The sequence below is a fragment of the Pteronotus mesoamericanus genome, unplaced genomic scaffold (genome assembly GCF_021234165.1).
Source record: "Pteronotus mesoamericanus isolate MK-2021 breed Mesoamerican mustached bat unplaced genomic scaffold, CSHL_Meso_final contig_78, whole genome shotgun sequence".
NCBI classification, from domain to species: domain Eukaryota; kingdom Metazoa; phylum Chordata; class Mammalia; order Chiroptera; family Mormoopidae; genus Pteronotus; species Pteronotus mesoamericanus.
In genome coordinates this window covers 14,899,862-14,919,515 of record NW_026555258.1, presented here as the reverse complement: position 1 = coordinate 14,919,515, position 19,654 = coordinate 14,899,862, and the positions used below count along the sequence as shown (strand labels likewise).

Genomic DNA, 19,654 nt, shown 5'->3' with positions numbered 1-19,654 from the left:
AATATGAAGGAATCTCACAATATGATGTGCAAAAGAACGCAGGCACAACAGAATGTGTATTGTATTTTTTTTTTTATTTACATAGAGTTTAAAAACAGGTAAAATTAGTCTATGTTAGTAGAAGTCAGGATAGCGATTTGCCCTCGGGGAAGGGGCTGTGCCTGAACGGGAGCACAAGGGCGAGCTCCTGGGAGGCGGGCGACGTCCCATCTCTTGAGTCGGGTACCTTTATGGGGCTGTGTTCACTTCGTGAAAATTCATCAAGACGTAAACTTAGGGTTATTGTCCTTTTGTGTATGAATGTCACATTTCCATAGAACTTCAAAAAATTAAGGCACTCTGCCAGAAAGGAATGAAAGGAGGAAGAATAGTATCTATGTTTAATATCCTAGAGGCTTGAAGTCATAAAGCCTTGAAGACAGGGAGAGCCCAGAGGCGATCAGTTTCAACCACCTCATTCTGGAGAGAGAAAAACTGAGGTCCCACAGAGGGGGATCGCAGGATCACACTGGGTGGGACTCCTGCAACTCAGCCCTTCCTAATGTCACTTCCCTGCCTCAGGTGATAAAGCGGAGATGGTGCTGAAGTCCAAAGATAAGCCATGCATCAGGATATCCAGGTATAAAATTTTTTCAGACACCAATTAATCTGCCGTGCACATGGCCTGAGCAGCTGAGACAAGGCAGATGTGGCCACACAAATGTGTTGCCCATGACACATGCGTTGGAGGAGGGAGGCAGAGGCAGCTCGAAAGGAACAAAAGGAGAGCTTGTCTGCCAGGAATGCATTGGGAATGAGGATTCCAAAGAGGTCATCCAGGGAGAAGCTGTGCCTGAACCCCAGAGAAGGCTGGGTACATTTACTGACATTCCAAACATCTGTGCTCTTGCAAGGGAGATAAAAGGGAATCCGCTTCCCTGCCTCGACCATGATATATGGGCTTCCGAGGCACTGGGTGTGGGCCGCTGTTGAAGGCATGATGCAGTGTTTGATGGATGACGGCTGAGGAAACTCACTAGGCCACACATTAATTAAAAATTATCAAACTGTCCTGGTTGGCGGAATAGAATGCTAATGCCATTCTCCATGTGGACGTCAAAGGCAGAGAATGTCTGGAGGGAGCTAACCTGCTTTATATCTTTACCTTGATCCCACTTGTCTAAATTAGAGCCTCTGTTCTGTTGCCAAGGCCCTGTATCAGCCAAGACTGGTGGGGCCTGCTCCATACTGCAACCACCCATGATACTCACTTGCATTTAGCCACTCTGAATTCAGAATGTGAAGGTGTATTCTCATCACGGCCTAGGCCTCTAAATATGCTCCGTGACTCTCCATGGCCCAGAGAACAGGTCCAGATATCGTATTCTGGCATCCAATGCTTTCGTCCACTTGACCATCAACTCCAGTCTCTCTTCTGTTGTGTTTCTCCAGGCACTTTTCTCTTCCTTCTTCATGCCTTTCTTGGTGGACGCTCTTTTTTCTGTCTGAATTTCCTCTTACTCATTTCCGCTAATGAAACTCTTCTCATCCTTCCAGGCTGAGGTCAAAGGCCACTTTCTTTAAGAAGGACTCCTTGATCACCAGTCCCCCAACCCAGACTAATCTTTCTTCCATTGAAAGTTTTTATATCTCTGGAGTCATATTTCATTTTTACTATACTGTCATGTAGTTGTCTATTTTTCATTTCTCTCTCCCCAGAATGAGTGCTCTAAGAGAGAAGGGATAGTATTTATCATGCTCTCCATTAGTTTCCAAGAACACAGCAATACGCTTGGCATGTGTTGTAAGTTGTTCCATATACTGTACACATTTTCTAATGAGTATGTAAGAGAATCCTTGGGGTGGCCGCACATACCTAGTTTCTGATTTCAGCCTCAATTGCAGTGGACAGTTCCAGCGTGAGCCAAGGCTCACGTTGTGCTGTTCCAGTAACCTCCACCTCGAGCACATGCCAGGTATGTCTCTGCTTTCAGCCCTGAGGCCTCCTCTGATGCCATGGGAGCTCTCAGCTCACACGGGCGAGCACAGCCCAGAAGTGGAGGGGAATGGCCGTGCACAAACAGGGGTAGGGAGCCAGAGCAGACACACTCCAGCTTTGCGCACTCGGGCAATAATGCTGGAGGCGTTCATATCCTCCGCAGCTGGTGCCAGTGGAATCGAGCCTGTATTAGCTCCGGAATGACCTTGCGGGCACAACCTCTGTATTGGCTTTCTCTCCGGGTGTCGTTGCCCAAGCTCCCGCACAACTGTTTCCTGTGTCTACCTACCACCTAAATTACCTGCTCCCGATCCTTGCTCAGGCTCTGTTTTAAGTTAATCAACGTTCCAAACAAAACCACAAACAGGATGAACACATGTCCTCTACTTTTAATTACAATAAGATAATTCAGCTGTCCCTTGCATTTCCCCAGTGCCTGGAACCAACTCTGGCACAGAGTACATAGTCAGTGACTGTTTGTCAGCTCGAAATGGCTTAAAAAATATGAGCCACTAGTCTCAACTTAGTGTGTGGAGAAAAGCCCTGCTTATAAACTACATAATCATCAAGACGGTTGTCCAGACATTCCAGGCATAGCTGATTCTAGGTGAGAAACATTAGGAGAGTCCAATCTCACTGACATTTGATTTTGTTCTGTCACTTTAGGTTCAGCCAGTCGAGCATACTCGTTGACTAGGCCTCCCTCTGCTACGGGCCCGGAACTCCCCTGAGAAGCTCAGCTGCTGCAGAACAGCCAGATCTGACCTTCCTAAGGTGTGATTCATCATGCACATGATGACAGCACATCTGTACCCAATGCATGAAACATAGAGACGTGCAGTCCCTGGCCCAGGATATGACCCAAGTGGCTCAGAGCTTAAGTTTCCCCATGATTTCTGCCGTGAACACAATTCCCAGCTCCCCCCATGCTCCCAATCAAAAAACACCCCTTAAAATTTGATTTATTTTTCATTATATTCTCCTCTCCTTTCTTTCATTAAAAACAAAAAAAAAAATCTTTTTCCCTTTAGGAATTCCTTGGAAGCCATCAGAAGTAAGGGTAGAGAACATGGACTTCTGAGTGAGAAATAATTGGCTTCAAATCCTGACTCTGTCACTTAATAACTACATGTCCCTAGGTAAGTGACACTGCCTCTCTAAACCTCAGCTTTCCCATCTGTAAAATAAAGATAATAATAACTACTTTTCAGAATAACACTGATGATTAAATATTATATGGAAGGCCTGGTATGTAAGTGCTCAATAAACAATGGTTCTCTTTGCTTTCCCTTTAATTAGTTTTGCACTTTCTATAACGTTTACAAAGTTTCTGGTGGGGAGCAGGCAATCAACAGCTACTCCTCCTCTTGCTTCAGGTGCACTTTGGCTCTTTAGATTGGCTTCTTAGCTTGTGGGTTCACTGCCAGGTTTCATGACCTCTGACCAAAGCGTAGAGTTGTGTCCCCCTTATCCACAGGGGATACATTCCAAAATCCCTAGTGGACGCTGGAAACCTCGAACAGCACTGAATTTTATATATACTATGTTTCCCCCCCATATATATACACTTATAATGAAGCTGAATTTATAAATTAGGCACAGTAAGAGATTAACAACAATAACAGTAAAATCAAACATGTATAACAATATAACATAATAAAAGTTTTTTGAATGTGGTCTGTTTCTCAAAACACAGTATTGTATTGTACTCACCCTTCTTCCTGTGACGATATGCAATGATAAAATGCCTCATTAAGTGGAGAACTTTCACCTTTTCACTGACAGGAAGCCCTTTACGACTTCTCTTTGTCAGAGCTGAACGGCCAGCATCAATACTCTAGTGCGCTGGGGCCACTCAGAAGCAAAGTAAGGACGACTTACACACAAGCACTGGGATCCGGCACCAGAGGACCTGATAACTGAGACAGCTGCTGAGAGGCTGATGGGAGGGAAGCATATATACAGCCTGGATGCACCTGACTAAGGGAAGAGTCACATCCCAGGTGGGACGGAGCTGGACATCATGAAGTGTCATCACACTAGGCAGAACGATGCAAAACCTAAAACCTATGACTTGTTTGTTTCTGGAATTTTCCCCTTAGTATTTTCAGACCGCGGTTGACCACAGGTAACTGAAACCGCAGAAATTGAAACCACAGATGAGGGTGGGGGGCTCCTGTAATTCATATTTTTGGTACTAGGAGTATGGCATGGACAGACGGGGTCCTCATTTTTATAGAGCTTACATGCAAGAGCAGAAGGACAACAAATAAACAGGCAAAAACATAAAAATAATGATATTATTTCAGAGAACAGTAAGTGACGTGAGGGCAGTAGTACTGGAGGATGTGCCCAGGAGGGGCAGGAGTGGCAGTGGAGCGACCTCACAGAGGTGGTGGCCAGGGAGGCTCCCAAGTGATGGTAACAGTGGGGTGTAGGAACCGAAAGCTCGGGAGGGGCTAGTCGTCCCAGCACCTGAGGGCAGGAAGTTCTAAACAGAGGGAAGTGGGTGGGAAGTAACCAGCTCAAGGTGTCTGAGGAGGAGAAAGAGACTGAAGTGGTTACTGCCCTTCTGTGGTGTTGTCATCAGCTTCCTAAAAGGCAGCTCAAAAAGGGAACAGCTTGGGTTTTATTGTCCTCCTTTCCAAATATAAAGAAAATGCCTCTCACGGATGGCTAGATTAAGAAATCTAGTCTCTCACCTACAAGAATGTACGGCTTTCTGGACTTTGAAAATGACACACTCCTTTCTCAGAGGCTAATCTCCCTCAAAACTCAGGCCCCCACATAGGATGACTGTTGCCCAGGGGTCTGAAGAAAGAAGTGACTGAGCCCAAATCCATTGGTTTTGTGACCAAACTTGCTAGCACTTGCATTGTCAGTGTCGAGGGCAGGAGTTATTCCAGGGCTTCTGATACGTCTCCTCGGACGTAAAGAATTATATTCATGAACTTCCAGTGACCTCAGTCAAGACACTTTTCTGAGTCTTATTCCTCATCAGTGACTAAGTGAGGGGTGAGGGGTTGGAGGCGCACTGGGTAGGGGTTTATCTGTGAACTGCATGATTCTTCCAGGTTTCCTGTGATTCTAAAAGGCCCTTTGCAATCATGAAGTGAACGCTCTGATGTGCTGGAAAGCTCTCCTGTGTCGTAGATGACTTGGTGCCTGAGGGTTTTAAATGGCTCCACGGTCTCCAAAGAAGAGCTGGAGTGCAACCTGGTCATTATGGATTAAAGGGCAATTACAGCGGAGCCCATACTGTTTCCTTCTAAGCTGGTCTTTACTGTTGGTTATAACCAAATTCCCTCTTTTCAGGGGGCTCCGCACTTACCTTTTCCTACTGGGGTAGGTGCGGCCAGATAAGGGCAGGGCAATTAAGTTCTCCCTGAGGAGTCGGAGGTCCAGTAAACACAACTCCTTAATCTCATCTCATTGGGCTCCAGGGATATACCCAGAATCTCTCTCTTGGGAGGCAGGACAGGATGACTCAAGAAGAGGAAAGTTCATTCCAAGAAGTTTATGAAGACGGGGGACGGGATTCGTGGACAGATCCACCCTGGATACTCCTAAGGGCACACGGTACGGGCACCAATGCTGGGCTGGCTGCCAGGAGACCCTGCCTGGTGCTGGCCCACACTCGCTCACCAGCAGACTGAGGGGTGGTGACTTGACTTCTGGGATTCAGGTTCTTCATCTGAATTGAGGGGACTGGCTTAACTGATCTATAAGGGTCTTGTAAGGATGGTATTTTAGGATTCTGGAAGTATGTAACCCAACAGGCTACTGCTGAGCCTCAGTTTTTGCTTTTGTGAAAGTGAGAATAACAACAGTGACTTCACCACAGAACTACTGTGAGGATTCAATGAGTTTATCACGCCGCCACTACTTTGTTCATTCAGTGTCCTCCTTTAGTGGCTACCGTTAGGCTTCTGCTCTGCACCAAACTCTGCTAGCAGAGGGTGCGCCAATGAATACGGTGATGAACCAGAGAGAGATGCTCACAGAGCTAGAAGTCTTGGGGGGAACAGAGCAAACACTCAAAAATGGAAGCAATTTTAATAAGACATTTCTGTTATTATTCAACAGTCAGCTCAACATCCCTGTCCATGTGATGCGCAAACAGCAGACAAAGGTGGTCCAAGACATGGCGAATACAAAAACTCTCCGGGGATGGTGTTCTCGGACCCTGGCCAAGGTGAGAGATGACACGTCATTCAACTGTCTCTAGGGGTGAAGCATATAACACAAAATAATGCAGTGAAGTAGATGCCAGAGAACCTGGAAGAAGGGGACTATGACAAACTAGAGCCCACGTGTATCCTCTAAAGTGGGCGACTGCTACTCACCTCTGCTACCTATTATCGTCATCTGGGAATGTGAGTCCAAAAGATTGGGAAGTTGCTATAACCCAATCTTTTTCAGCCAGGGATCCAGAATTTCATTTAAAAATTATCCACATTTCAAATTACAGCAACTTATTCAAACACTAAACATACTGTGTACCCAATGGTTTGCTACCTCTAGCTTGAGAGCAATTCTAACAGGTAAGTAATTGTGTCTATTTTCAAAGAGGAAGGTAGAGACAAAGGAAAAAGGATGAGTGATTATTGCATGTCCTCTATGTGCCGGGCATTCCACATGCATCATGCATTGTTTCATTTATTGCTCACAACAATGCTGGAAAGTATTGGTGGTTAGTTCTGATTCCCTCCCCCCGCCCCCTTGCCCCAGTACATTCACGTATAGAGAATGTGTTTTGAGAAACACTGGTACAGGCAGGTAAGATTCTGGCGGAATGAGGAAAATAAAATAGAGAAGCAGAACTAGAGGCAGGGAAGCCTGCTAAAGAAGTTATATTGGAAGTACCTAGAGTGGCCTTAGTGAGGAGGAAAAAGAGGACCTATTCAAGGTGTGGGGTAGAAGTAATTGACAAAGATCTTTAAAAAGCCCATCAGTAATGTCTTAGAGGGGACGCCTACTCCCCTCTCTGCTTCTATGTCTGCTGGAGAAGCAAGGGACCTTACCACTGTATAATCAGCCCTCCATATCCATGTTTTCCGCGCCCGCAGAGTCAACCAACCATGGACTGAAAATACCGGGGAAAATAATTTCACGTTGTTGCTGGCATGTACTCTATAGTTCGGCCTATGATGGTCATGCCTGCTGAACATGTGCAGGCTTTTTTTCCTTGTCTTTAATCTCTAAACACTACAGTTTAACAAATATTTACACTGTATTAGGTATAAGTAATTTAGAAATGATTTCAAGTATATGGGAGGATGTGCACAGGCTCTATGTGTATACTACACCATTTTACATAAGGGACTTGAGTATCGTAGATTTGGGTATCTAAGGGTCCTGAAACCAACCCTCTAACCCTCCTCCCACTCATCCCACTGATAAAATAAGGAGGAACCGGGAGGAACATTACTCCTTTCCCTATCTTCACTTTTCACCTTTAGGCTGCCTCTCTGATGCCCCTGCTTTGCCCCACGCCAGCCATCCTTTCAGCTGGGCAACAGAAGCTGAACCTTCATCCTACAGACTGGGTTACCCAGGCCAACCCATGACGCTGCATGGAATCCTTTCTTAGGGAAATGAAGTTTTGTAGAAAAGACCACTTGACCATTCCAGATTCCTGAATCTCGAAGCTTCATGCCTCTGACTGGCATTACACTGGCAATAAAAAATGGCAAATAATGTGGATTCAACAGTCAGGGGATCCAAGTTCATTTCTTGACCCCACTCTTCTTAGAAGTGTGACCTTCAACCAAAAACTTCACAAAACTGGCTCCCTCATTTATAAAATGGAGATGATAATTACCTCCTAGTTGGAAGGATTAATTTGTGAATAAAGTGAGATAATAGGTTCAAAGGTCCTTCAATTATCTTCAATAGAACAGCCAGGGTGATAAAAGTTTTAATCTTTAGCATTCCTTAAACATCCCCATAATCTCATCCCTTCTACTATAGTCCTTTCTCTTTTAATTCTATCACTCAAAATTTATACGGCAGCCTTACTGTCCTTTTATTTCTCAAGGCAACTGCACATGCTCATCCTCTGCCTGACATACTCCCCATCCTCATCCACCCCTCAACCTTCCTCCATCTCGCTAGTTCCTGCTCATATTGCATGTCTTTCTTGGTTGCCTACTACACGGCTGGCATTGTACTGGGTTCTGGGGATAAAGTGATGAAAAGCATGAACACAGCTCCACCTTGGAGGGGCTAATAATTTTAGGGGTCCAGCAAATGTTATACCCCTCTCCCCCCAAATCAAAATGCATTCATTAAAATTATAATAAGTGCTACCAAGTGAGTGTTAAATGCTATAATTTTACATAGTCAATGAGAGGCCAAATCTAATCTAAAGATTCAGATAAGTGATATCTGAGCTGAGGCCATAGTGTATAGACCCACAACAAAGCAAGCTGATGATATCAAGAGCAGATAAAAGGATAGAGAAGGCGGCAATGACAATAATTCATAACCTTGGAGGCCATTGCAATTTTTCTTCACTCAGAAGACTTCTAAAAAGCTCTCAAAAGGTTTAAATTAGGAAAGTGATACTTATAAATCAGATACATATTCATCAAATATTTATTGAGTAGCCAAGGTGTTCCAGGCACTGTGCTAGGCACTGGATATGATCAGAAGTTGTATTTTGAAGGCTTTAGAGCTGAGAACTGAAAGGGGTAGAAAGTAGTTGAGTGAAAACTAACCACCAAGCCATTGCAAGAGATGAATGCTGGCTAAACAAATGAGAACAGAAAGAAAGGAGTAGATTTACGAGACAATGTTATATGTCAATTATATCTTGATAAAATTGAAAAAAGAAGAGATAATAGAGATCAAAGCAAAATAACCTGGTTATGAATTGAATATGAGGATGAACAAGAGAAAAAAGCTAATAAACTTTGGGGTTTTGCTCCAAGGAACAGAATTTACAGGAGCACCAGTTACAGAGACAGTAAATAAACACCTGGATAGAAGCATGTTTATGAACAGATGGTAACAAGTTTAGTTTTTGATGTGTTGAGTTTGAATAGCTTGTGAGCCATCAAATTGCACCTGCTCCTAGTCAGTTGGATGTGGGTGGAGAGCTCAGAAGAATGAGGTGGAAATATAAATGTCAGGGCAGCGAATATATTGATTGCAACCCTGCGAGTAGATGTAGTGGCACATAAAGAGTTGAAATTGAGACAAAAAGAAGATACAAGGCTAACATCTAAGGAGCTTTAAGAGTCGAAGAACAGACTGAAAGACCCAACAAGGGAGGCTGAGCTGGCGTCAGAGAGGCAGGTGGCAAACCTGGGGAGCCGGCGCCAAAGAAACCAAGAGAAGCAGAGGTTGTGGAAGACAAAGGTCAGCCCTGGAGAATGCCTCAAGGTATTGAGTCCGTTTGTAACAAAAAAAGTCACTGGAGGTCGCATGTGTTTACGGAGATAAAATGCTTCAGTAACTTGGTGGTAGCAGGAGACAGAGTAACACAAGCTGAGGAATGGGTAGAAAGTGAAGACAGGAAGTCACCCACTGAAGACTCAACTTTTGAAAGTGTGTTGTTCATAAAGGAGAGAGAAGTCGTTACGGTGATGGGAGATGAAATGTTTTATTTTTTCTTTGTTTTAAAAAGGCATACTTAGGAACATATTTAAATGATGGTAAAAAATAATCTACTACAGAAGGAGAGATTAAAAAGATACAGTATAGGGAGATAACTGATACACAAAGTTATCCTGAGAACTTAGGAAAGTATAGAAAACAGCGCAAGAGAGGATTTAATGTTATAGAGAAGGCAGGGCACCTCCTACAGGACATCAGAAGGGAAGGGGAAGAGTGTGCATACAGAAGCATACAGATAAAAATGGTTACATAGCGAAGTTGAATTACTCTGTGTACTACTTTCCCTGTGAATAAGACAAGTCTATCTGCTGAGAAAGAAGGAAGGATAGGGTTTTAGGAGTTTAATGACAATGAAGAAGAAAGTAAATTCGTAAATCTAATAGGATTACTGGAAAAGCCTAGTTGACTGGTGACTGATAACTGACTGGTGTCAAATACTCTCAGCCTCGTGCTTTTCTCTAGCAGACTAGCTGCACGGGCGGGCGCAGGAGAACAGGGAGAGCCACGCTCCTCCGGGTTCTGAACCAGCTTCTGAGGAACTGAAGGGCAGGAAGCCAAGGGAGACCAGGAGGTCGTTAACGGTGATTAAAATATGAAGCGTGTTGTCTTAGTCTGTTTGGGCCACTGTAACAAAACCGCCCATATTGGGTGGTGATACCAAGGGACTGGAAGTCCTATTGAATTTAAAGACATGAATGACAAGAATGGGAGATCAATACAACTGACAGGTTAAAGAAAAGATTATGGTCAGAGAGTGGGATGTCGGAACTAACAGTTTTTGATGGGACAACATCATGTGAGGACCAAGTCCAGGGTGTGACCTGGGATTGAGTGGCAGGGTAGAATGAAGGAAAGTGCCCTGGAGATGAGCAGGGTAAGGAAATGAGAGTGGATTGTTGGACAGGACATTCAGGTGGACTTGAACTCATCTGTTGTAATGACAAGGGCACAGATGGAGAGAAAGCCCCAAACCAACAGCTTAGGTACTTAGAGAATCAGTTTCAGGTGAGGTGAGAAGATAAAGTCTGGATGCTACTCGACATTACCTTTCATGGAATGACTGAGTTTCATGAACATAAAGCAAGATGGATTTAGTGTTGACAAAGTCTTTGGATGGAAGGCAGGCGCTCTCCTACTGTAATTTTCCCCTGGCATGCAAGGAGGTTCCGGAGGGTGCAGAGGAAAAGGGAACTTTCCTTCTCTTGGCATCTGTAAAGGGCAGCTGCCTCTGAGGTCAAGCATGGCAACAGGGGATAACAGAAAGGAAGTGAGACCTGAAGAGCACTATTGCTTTCCAGAAGGGGTGAGCTCCACATGGGGGCTGGTGATCTTGAGTATGAGGGCTTGATCGGTATAATTAACTACTGGGACCAGAATCTTGAATAATCACCTCACATCCTGTAAGTAGCCTTTACTGACCCCACTGGGCTGAGCTGGAAGACCCTATGCTGTGCTCTTACAGCATTTGAGTTATCTCAAAACCTATCACGCTGGAGGGGGATTTCTTGCTAACTTGTGTCTCTCTCCTACTAGATCATAAGCTCCCTGAGGAGAGGAATCCTGTCTTGTTACCAGGCCCTGCCCAGCATGTCCTGCAGGGTCAGGACCATAGTAAGAGCTCCATGTACACCAATGGCAGGAATGAGTGTGCTCTGTGAACTGTAATAAAAAAACCACTCTGTGACAGAGAGGGCAGGCTGGGTGGCATGGGGGAAGGGAGAGAATTAAGACCCTCCAAGTACCTTTTCCCTTTGGAGGTCCTTGCCTTTAGGAGCCTCTCACCCGAGGAGCAGCTGGAGTGACAGAAACATTTTCTGAGGACCTAAGATCAGTTCCAGATGTTTGCAGTCATGTCGGTTTGTACCTCACCCTGTAAAACATATTTTCCTCACCACCCCCCTTCACTCTGGCTGAGGGAGTGGGGCCCAGTCTCCAATGACATCACCTCCCTCACGCTGGTCCAGCACAGGCAGACGGCAGGCGGGTGCGGGCCTCTCCAGCTTCTTAGACAAAGCGTAGGGTTCAGCCATGGCCCATGCTGCTTGAGGAGCTGTGCGTAATTTCCACAGGATTTCACGCACAGCTCCAGTGTCATTGGTCCCTCACAGCCACTGCTGCCACCATCCTCTCAGCTCCTGGGGGAAGCGGGGCATTGCTGTCCCTTACCTTAAGTTATTCTGCATACACACTCCCCTCCATAACTGCTCCCCTTCACTTGAGAAGGTCTTCAGTCAAAGGTCTAAGATAGGATGGTGGGCAGGCGGGGTAGGGGAGTGTCTTTTCAATTGGAAATTAGACTTAATGGGAACAAGAAGAAGGAGGTTATAAAATGGGGATAGGGGTGGGTAGAGATGTCTTCTGATCGTTCTGGACATTACCCTTGACCTAGATCTAAATGAATCTAAATGAGCAGCTTATACCTGAGCCAGCCTGGAGAGACAAAAACAAGAACGGATAGGCTGCGACACATGGGCAGAAGGTGTCATGGAGTGGAAGAGACAGAGGGAAAGATATGAAGAGACACAAAAAGAAAGAAAAAGAAGGAGGTGGCGGAAAGTCAGGAGAGGGTAGAGAATGGAAGAAACAGACAAGAGTGGAGAGTTGGCAGCAGGAGATCCTGGTACTGACCGTCTGGGGAGCAGACCGTCCGGCTCCCAGATGCCAGGACAGAAAGGGGCACTGACCAGCTCCACATGTCGCTGCCTTTCGTGAGGAGGGTGGGAGGAGGGCGGGGAGGGCCTGCTGCCTCTGTGAAGGCCGCCAGAGGCAGCTGGCTGCCCAGCCCTGAACCAAACAAGCTACAGCTTGGAATCCCTTGGTGAGAGAGAGACGTCTCTGAGTTTTAAAAGGTTAAGAATAATCTAGCAGATGATCAAGAAAATGCTGAGGTGTGCAGGGGGAGATTATGATGCTGGCTGAGACCCTCCCCTTCCCTGTCTTCACTCTTCTGGTCTTTCCAAGGAGGAAAGTGTACTCAAGTCCTTCCCGTTCCTCAGCCTTTTTCTGCATAGGTCAGACAGGAGATTTGGAGTCATTAAATCTCAAGGTCCTTCTATTCTGAGCCGTGGGGGTTCTCAGAGGCTGGCATGTATAAAAGCAGCGATGACAAAAGGGCAAGGAGTCTGAAAGGCTACGTCCCTTATCAGGTCAGAGCCCTTCAGCTGGCATCAGGTAGCTCAATATCCCGTCCTGTCCCCTAATTTCCATCTGCCTCTCAGCTTACTCTCAGCCAGCGCCAACCACATCAGGGGTAATAGGACAGGTGGGAAGAAGTTTGGACTTGGGGGTGGGGGGCGCAGGTCAAGAAGCCAGCGGCCCTCTTCTAGCTCCTTCTCTGTCACTCAGTCATCGTGTGTGTGTGTAACCTCTGACAAGTCCCTCCCCTTCCTCAGCCTTTTTCTCCGTAGGCCAGACAGGAGATGTGGAGTCATTAAATCTGCTTGTGCCTCAGCCCCCTTCTTATTCTCACCTTCCTGCACCTACCCCTGCCCAAGAGGCAGAAATCCATGCCAACTGCTCTGATGAGGCCACGCAAAAGAACCAAACGTCTGTTTTTAATATTGATGACAGATTAGCATGCGGAGAATTTAGCCACCCCCCAAAACAAGCCTCATTCTGCTCAAAACAACTGGAACAAGAGGGTTCTTATACTTCAATTTCCCATTAGGGTCCCAGAACCAACAGAGCCTTGGCTTCTCTGAAGGCAACAAAAAGGGCACTGAACCAAGGGGTTGGGGGCAGGGGAAGGGTACAGGGGGAGAGAGTAAGCACTTCAGCAGCTAGTTCAAAAGGGTGTTGAACAGATGGCAGCCATAAAGTGGGTCTGCGTGCGTGTGTGTGTGTGTGTGTGTGTAAGAGAGAAAGAGAGAATTGTGTATGCATGTATATCTGTGCACACACACGCGTGAGCTCACAAATAAACAAACAATTCCAGTGCTGGATTCAGCTGCCAGCAACAGTCCAGAGACATCAAAGGAGAAAGACCGCATTTCCCTACGCAGGCCTCACCTGGCCAAATGTGTGAGTAATCCTAATTCTGTATCCAAAACAAGTTTAAAACCTTATTTTGTTGTTTTCTTCCTAACATGTAACTTTCCTTTTCATTTGTTTTTAATTCATGAAAATGAGAAGCAATTAAATTTATTAGTAACTGTTACGTGCCAAGAACTGTGCTACATCTCACTCTCAAAGTGGCTTGTGAAGTGAGTAGTATTGTCCCTGTTCCACGGAGAGGGAGACTGAGGCCTGGAGAGGACACTGACTGGCCCTAGATTTCTCAGCAAGATATGGTGTGAACTGAAAGCAGGAACCAGGTTTTCTAAAGTCCATACTCCTCCATTAGGTTTATATGCTCCAAGAAAAAAACTCAATCAAGTGAGCTGAAATCTTCAGTTGCGGGCCAGGTTCAGTTTCCAGATGGTTGAGATATAAAGGTGACAGAGAGGCAAGGAAATGAGTTTTTTGCTTCATATTCCACCCACTGCATCAATTGATTATGACATTTTAGAAGGCCTACTATGTACTTGGCTAGTCTCTAAAACTACATAAGACCCCATAAGGCCATAGAGCACTCAAGAAATTAATGTCAGAGTTGAAAAGTTAAGGCACGTAGACGTCTACTACCCATATAAAATTCAATTCAGGGACCATCGAACATCTGTGTTCATTAGGCACTGTGGGAGAATCCCAAATTATAAGGACACAAGGTCACTATCTTATTTCTTTAAAGACAATTGCCCCCTGAAATATCAGGTAGTGGGCAGAATGAAAGTCAAGCTGCACAAGGAAGGATTAAAAGAAGCTGTAAAGATGGAGGCAAATACTGTGTCATACCCTCAAACTTCTGACTGGTAGCAGGAAAAAAAGGGGTGAAACTTAATGTGAGGTGACTCCAGGCCAAGTAGCTAAAAAAGGGAGTAAGTTTTACCTGTGTTAAAAAAAGAAAAAGAAAGAAGAAAAAGAACTCTTGGATCAGAGCAACTGGTCGTTGGACTATCAAGAGGATGAATCTTGGATTTCCATTTCTGGACTAGATGGAGAAACACAGACTAGAATTATTTATTCTACTGCCTAAAACATTAAGAAATTTAAAAAATAAAAGGAATGTGCATAAAACAGGTTTTCAGATTGGAAATAAAGCAGCAAAAACAGAGATCCTGAATGATAAAAAACACATAATGTGAGCCCTTAAACTTCCTCAAATTACTGCTTTGGAGAGTTTCCAGGTAAATGTAGAGAAGGGTGCCTGGTAGTTTCCTTTAACTGAGAAGACAGAGTTTTCAGTCCCAGGAGACCCAAATGACTAGAGTCTATAGGGTGGAGTAAGGAAGAGGAGAGAGCTATATGGAGAGAAAATTAAAGAGATCTGTGGAGGGTCCCCTCTTTCCATATTCGGCAGAACAGTGATAGATCAATGTACAGGAGGAACCTACCAACTTAAGAAGATTAGATGGAACAGTGCCTAATGCTCATACAGGGGCCAGATTTAGTGCCTATTCTTGCCAACCACACTGGAAAATCTCATAATTTGTGGGCCATTGTATAGAGGACATAGAAGGGTCTGGCCTTGGTAGTAGGAATAATTGGCCCTAGACTAAACACGGCTCTGCTTCGGTTCTACCTAACAAATCTCAAAAGCAAGACCCAAAAGGATCAAACTGTTTCCAAGTAACTGTGCCCCAGACAGAGTTTAAAAATACAGGGTGGGGCAAAGTAGGTTTACAGTTGTGAGTTGTGAGTACAGTTGTGAGTTATTCTTGTATTATTATTTTCCTTACAACCAACTGTAAACCTAAGCTTTTGCCTCACCCTGTATTTATAGGAATAAAAATACTCTTCAACCAACAAGACAAAAATCACAATGGCATTCAATCAAAAATCACCTGGCATATAAAGAAGCAGGAAAATGCAACCCATAATGAGGAGAGAAATCAATCCATTTAAACTGATCCAGAATGGACACAGATGTTAGGATGAGTAAACATTAATACAGTTATAACTCTGTTCCATATGTTGAAAATGTTAAGATATGCAACATAATAACAAGACACAAACTGAATTAAAGATGAAAATGACAAAGTCTGAATTTTTTAAAAATTGCAATTTACTAATGAGATTAACAATAGATTAGACTTTGAGGATGGTATTGAAGATATAGCACTAGAAACTATCTAAAGATGAAACAAAAAGAGAAGAAAGAATTTTTACAAATGAAAAAAGGTCAATTTCATGTGGCTAACTACATATGCAATTGGAGTCACTGAAGAAGAAAAAGGAAGAACAGAGAAAAAAAAGTATTTTTAAAAAATAATAACTCTACATTTTCCAAATACGAAGAAACTATAAACTCACTCACAGATTCAAGAAGCTCAAAGGATTTCAAGCACAATAAATGGTTAAATCTACTCAAGACTACTAACAAAGAGAAAAATCTTAGAAGCAAACAGATGGACAAAGATAAGAATAATGGCAGATTTCTCATTGGGAAAATGCAAATGAGAGAAGAGGAAAAACACTTAAAAAAATTTTTTTTAATTTGCCAATTAAGAATTCTGTACCCAGCAATACTATCTTACAAAAAAAAAAAAAAAAAAAAAAGAAGCAGGAATAATTTATCACAACAGACCTGAAACATAAGAAATAGTAAAAGACAATGTTTAGGCAGAAGGACAATGAAATCAGATGAAAATACGGATATAAAAAAAATAAAGAGCATCAAAAATGCATTAAAAATATATAAAATTATTTTCCTTATAATTTGAATATATTTATAAGATAATTTACCAATTGTGGAAAAAGAATAACAATGAATTATGGAATGTATAACATAAATACCAGTTAAATGTATGACAACAGAGCAAAAGCCTCGAAGGGGAGAGATCAAAGTATACCATTGTACGGTTCCTATGATGTATGTGAAAGTTGTATAATAGCACTTGCAGGTGATGTGTTACATATACATGTACACCTAAAATAACCACTAAAATAACAAAAGAGGGTTATAGCTTATAAATCAACAAAGGAGATAAAATGGAATCCTAAAACTACTCAATCCAAAAGAAAATTTTTTTAAAAAAGGGAACAAAGAAAGATGTGACAATAGAAAACAAAGAACAAAGATGATCAATTTAAACCTTAACATCACATTAAATATAAATGGCAGAAATATATCAATTTAAAGACAACGATATCAGGTTAAATTTTTAAAGACCCAACTACATGCTGTCTTACAAGAAACACATTTTAAATGCAAGGTCATAAATGATATAAAAGTAAAAGAAGGGGAAATGGTAGATGATTCTAACACTAATCAGAAGGAAGCTGGAGTATTTATATAAATATCAAACAAAGTAGACTTTAGAGCAAAAAACATCACAGGAACACAGATGACCACTTCAGGATGATAAAGGGATCCATTCGTCAAGAGGATGTAACAATTCTACTGTTTATACACCCAACAACAGAGCCCACGGTACCCGAGTCAGGACATGGATAGTACGTAGATGGCAGGAGTAAGGGCAGGATGGTTACCTCCACCCCAGTAAAGCCTTTTTATCCTTTCCAGTCTGGGGCAAAATGAGGCCTGCCTCTCTTGCCTATCCCCGTCCCCCCACAGTCCCCTCCCAGTGAGGAGAGGAAGCAGGCCCACCATCCCCCTCCACCAAACCCGAGTACGTTTCGGGGGTGTGTTACCTTCAACATGCTTGTAACACTTAGATGGGAGCTGGGCAAAACCATCTAACACAAAACCTATTTTATAATAAAGTGTTGGATATCTCATGTAATCTAGTATCCACATCACTTTTGCACCTTTGTAAAGGTGAAAAATTGTAAGTTGAACCATCATAAATTGGAGACCATCTTTAATTCTGGACTTCGAGTTTTTCTTAAAGATTTTAACTACCAATTTAAGTCTCTGGTAGCCATAGGATTTTTCAGGTTATCTAATCCTTATTTAGTGATCATTGGTAGCTTGCGGTTTTCAAGGAACTTGTCCATTTCATATAAGTTATAAAATTTACTGGCAAAAAGTTGTTCATGACATTCCATTATTATTTATTATGGAATTTATAGTGATATCACTCTCTCATTCTTGACATTGGTAATTTGTCTCATCTCTTTCTGATGGATCCGGCTAAAGCGTTATGTACTTTATGTTCTCAAAGAATCAGCTTTGGTTTCAACTATTTTCTCTATTGTTTTCTATGCCATTGATTTCTATTCTAATCTTTGTTATGTCCTTACAATCATTTCAATAGACACAGAAAACTAAATAAACATTTCTAATTAAAACAACACAAAATAAAAACCTCACAGCAAATTAGCATTTAGTCTTCTGCCCTCAGTATGATGTTACATAAAGAATGAGCCCTGGGCTGGGAGTACAACAGACCTGGCTGTAAAGCCCGGCTCTGCCACGTCCTGGTTGTAGGAACTCGGGAAAGTCACATACCTCTCTGGGATTCATTTCTTTGCTCATAAAACAATACTGGTAATCAACCATTCAGAGGGCGGTATTAGCAAAATGGCGGCATAGACATTTCTAGCACCCGTCCCGACTTCCCACTTCATCCAACCATCCCACCATGGCCCAGAAAAGTCCATTTGAACCACAATCCATGCCCAAAAATACTTTCGCAAGAACTAAGGATTCCAGGGGAAGGGCTATAGCACCCAGGTAAAGTGCAAAAATAAGAAAAGATGCATTGAGGAGGGTAGGAAAGGGAGATTGACATTACTTCCATGACTCCTCCCCCAAGCTTGGGCAGCCCAGGGCAGGGAGAGAAGCCCTCCCTGTGGGAAAAGGGGAGAGAAGTGAGCACCCATCTTCACCGAAGACCCCAGAGCAGCCCACCCCAGCACCAGGCTGACCCCCATGGCTATAGGTGGCTCCTACATTGGGTAGGCTCCTGTGAACCCAAGCGCCTGGCTCACCCCAGAGGCTGCTGACTCTCGCAGCTCCCATGGTACCAGGCTCCCAGCGGACCCATGAACGTAGGTCCCAACCTACCCTGGTGACTTCTAGCTCCCATAGCTTCAGGCGGCTCCTGTGGCCCAAGCTCCTACTCAGTTCCCATAAATCCAGGCTCCTGTGGCCCAGGCTCCTACTCAGTTCCCATAAATCCAGGCTCCAAACAAGCACCTTCAAGCCCAGGCTCTTGGCTGGGCCCAACACCCGGCTAACTACCACAGACCCAGGCTGTTGACCTAACTCAGCACCAGGCCAGCACCCATAGACCCAGACCCTGACACCCGAGCACCAAGCCTGCCCTCATGGCCCCAGCTAAAGGCCTGGCGCCCAACTTGCCCTAGAGCCAGACCTGCCTGGGCAGACCCAACCTATAGGGTAACAGAGCTCCTCGGCTATGTCAGACATTTAGAGAAGCTTAGAATGCACTCTCAGTTACAGCCAAGGATACCACTCCTAAAGGCCACTTAGCTCATCTTCCCCTACACGTCTGACTCTTTCAGATTCCTCCTCCCCAGCACTAAAGACAACTGTCTCAGTACTCTCACTAGATAAGGCAATTCCTTGGATTTCTTTATCTCAGTCCCAAAATAATATATTTACAGAAGAAGTCAAATCCTCTTCTGAATTAACCAACCATTTGATGTATTACTTTGAGGATCCAGCTCAGAGAATCAGATCTTTCCAAATACAATTTGCCATCTTTTCTTTCTGAATTCATACCAAAAAGCACACAGATGCGGGTGCCAGGTGACAATCACCAAAGGATGAAACCTTCTAATGCCTTCTCAGGTCAGATGACACCAAGCTCCAAAGGCATTAGAAATTCCCAGTTTCCTCTGTCACACTCTCCTAACATGAGGGGAAGTCATGAGCTTTCTCCTTACCTGTGTAGAGGTCGGTATCTGTGTATTCATCCACTTTCTTGTGCTGCAGAATATAGTCCGACACCTTGGTCCCAATTGCCGGCTGAACATCCACCCATTCCAGGGAGACCACGGTGCTGGAGGGCTCTACTGTTGGGGACAGCCGCAGCCTAGAGGGGGTGACAGGGCAGGTGGTTTGTTTGTCAGCCAAAACGGGCT

At 44.0% G+C, this 19,654-nt stretch overlaps 1 protein-coding gene across 3 annotated transcripts in view; it reads right to left on the bottom strand.

Moving 5' to 3' along the window:
• Nucleotides 1-19,654, bottom strand: part of ASTN2 (astrotactin 2) — an 807,209-nt gene that overhangs the window by 127,035 nt on the left and 660,520 nt on the right. For all 3 annotated transcript variants that reach the window (XM_054584473.1, XM_054584474.1, XM_054584475.1), the window contains one exon: nt 19,457-19,605. In XM_054584473.1, the coding sequence (XP_054440448.1) occupies nt 19,457-19,605 (149 nt within the window). The remainder of the gene's footprint in view (nt 1-19,456; nt 19,606-19,654) is intronic.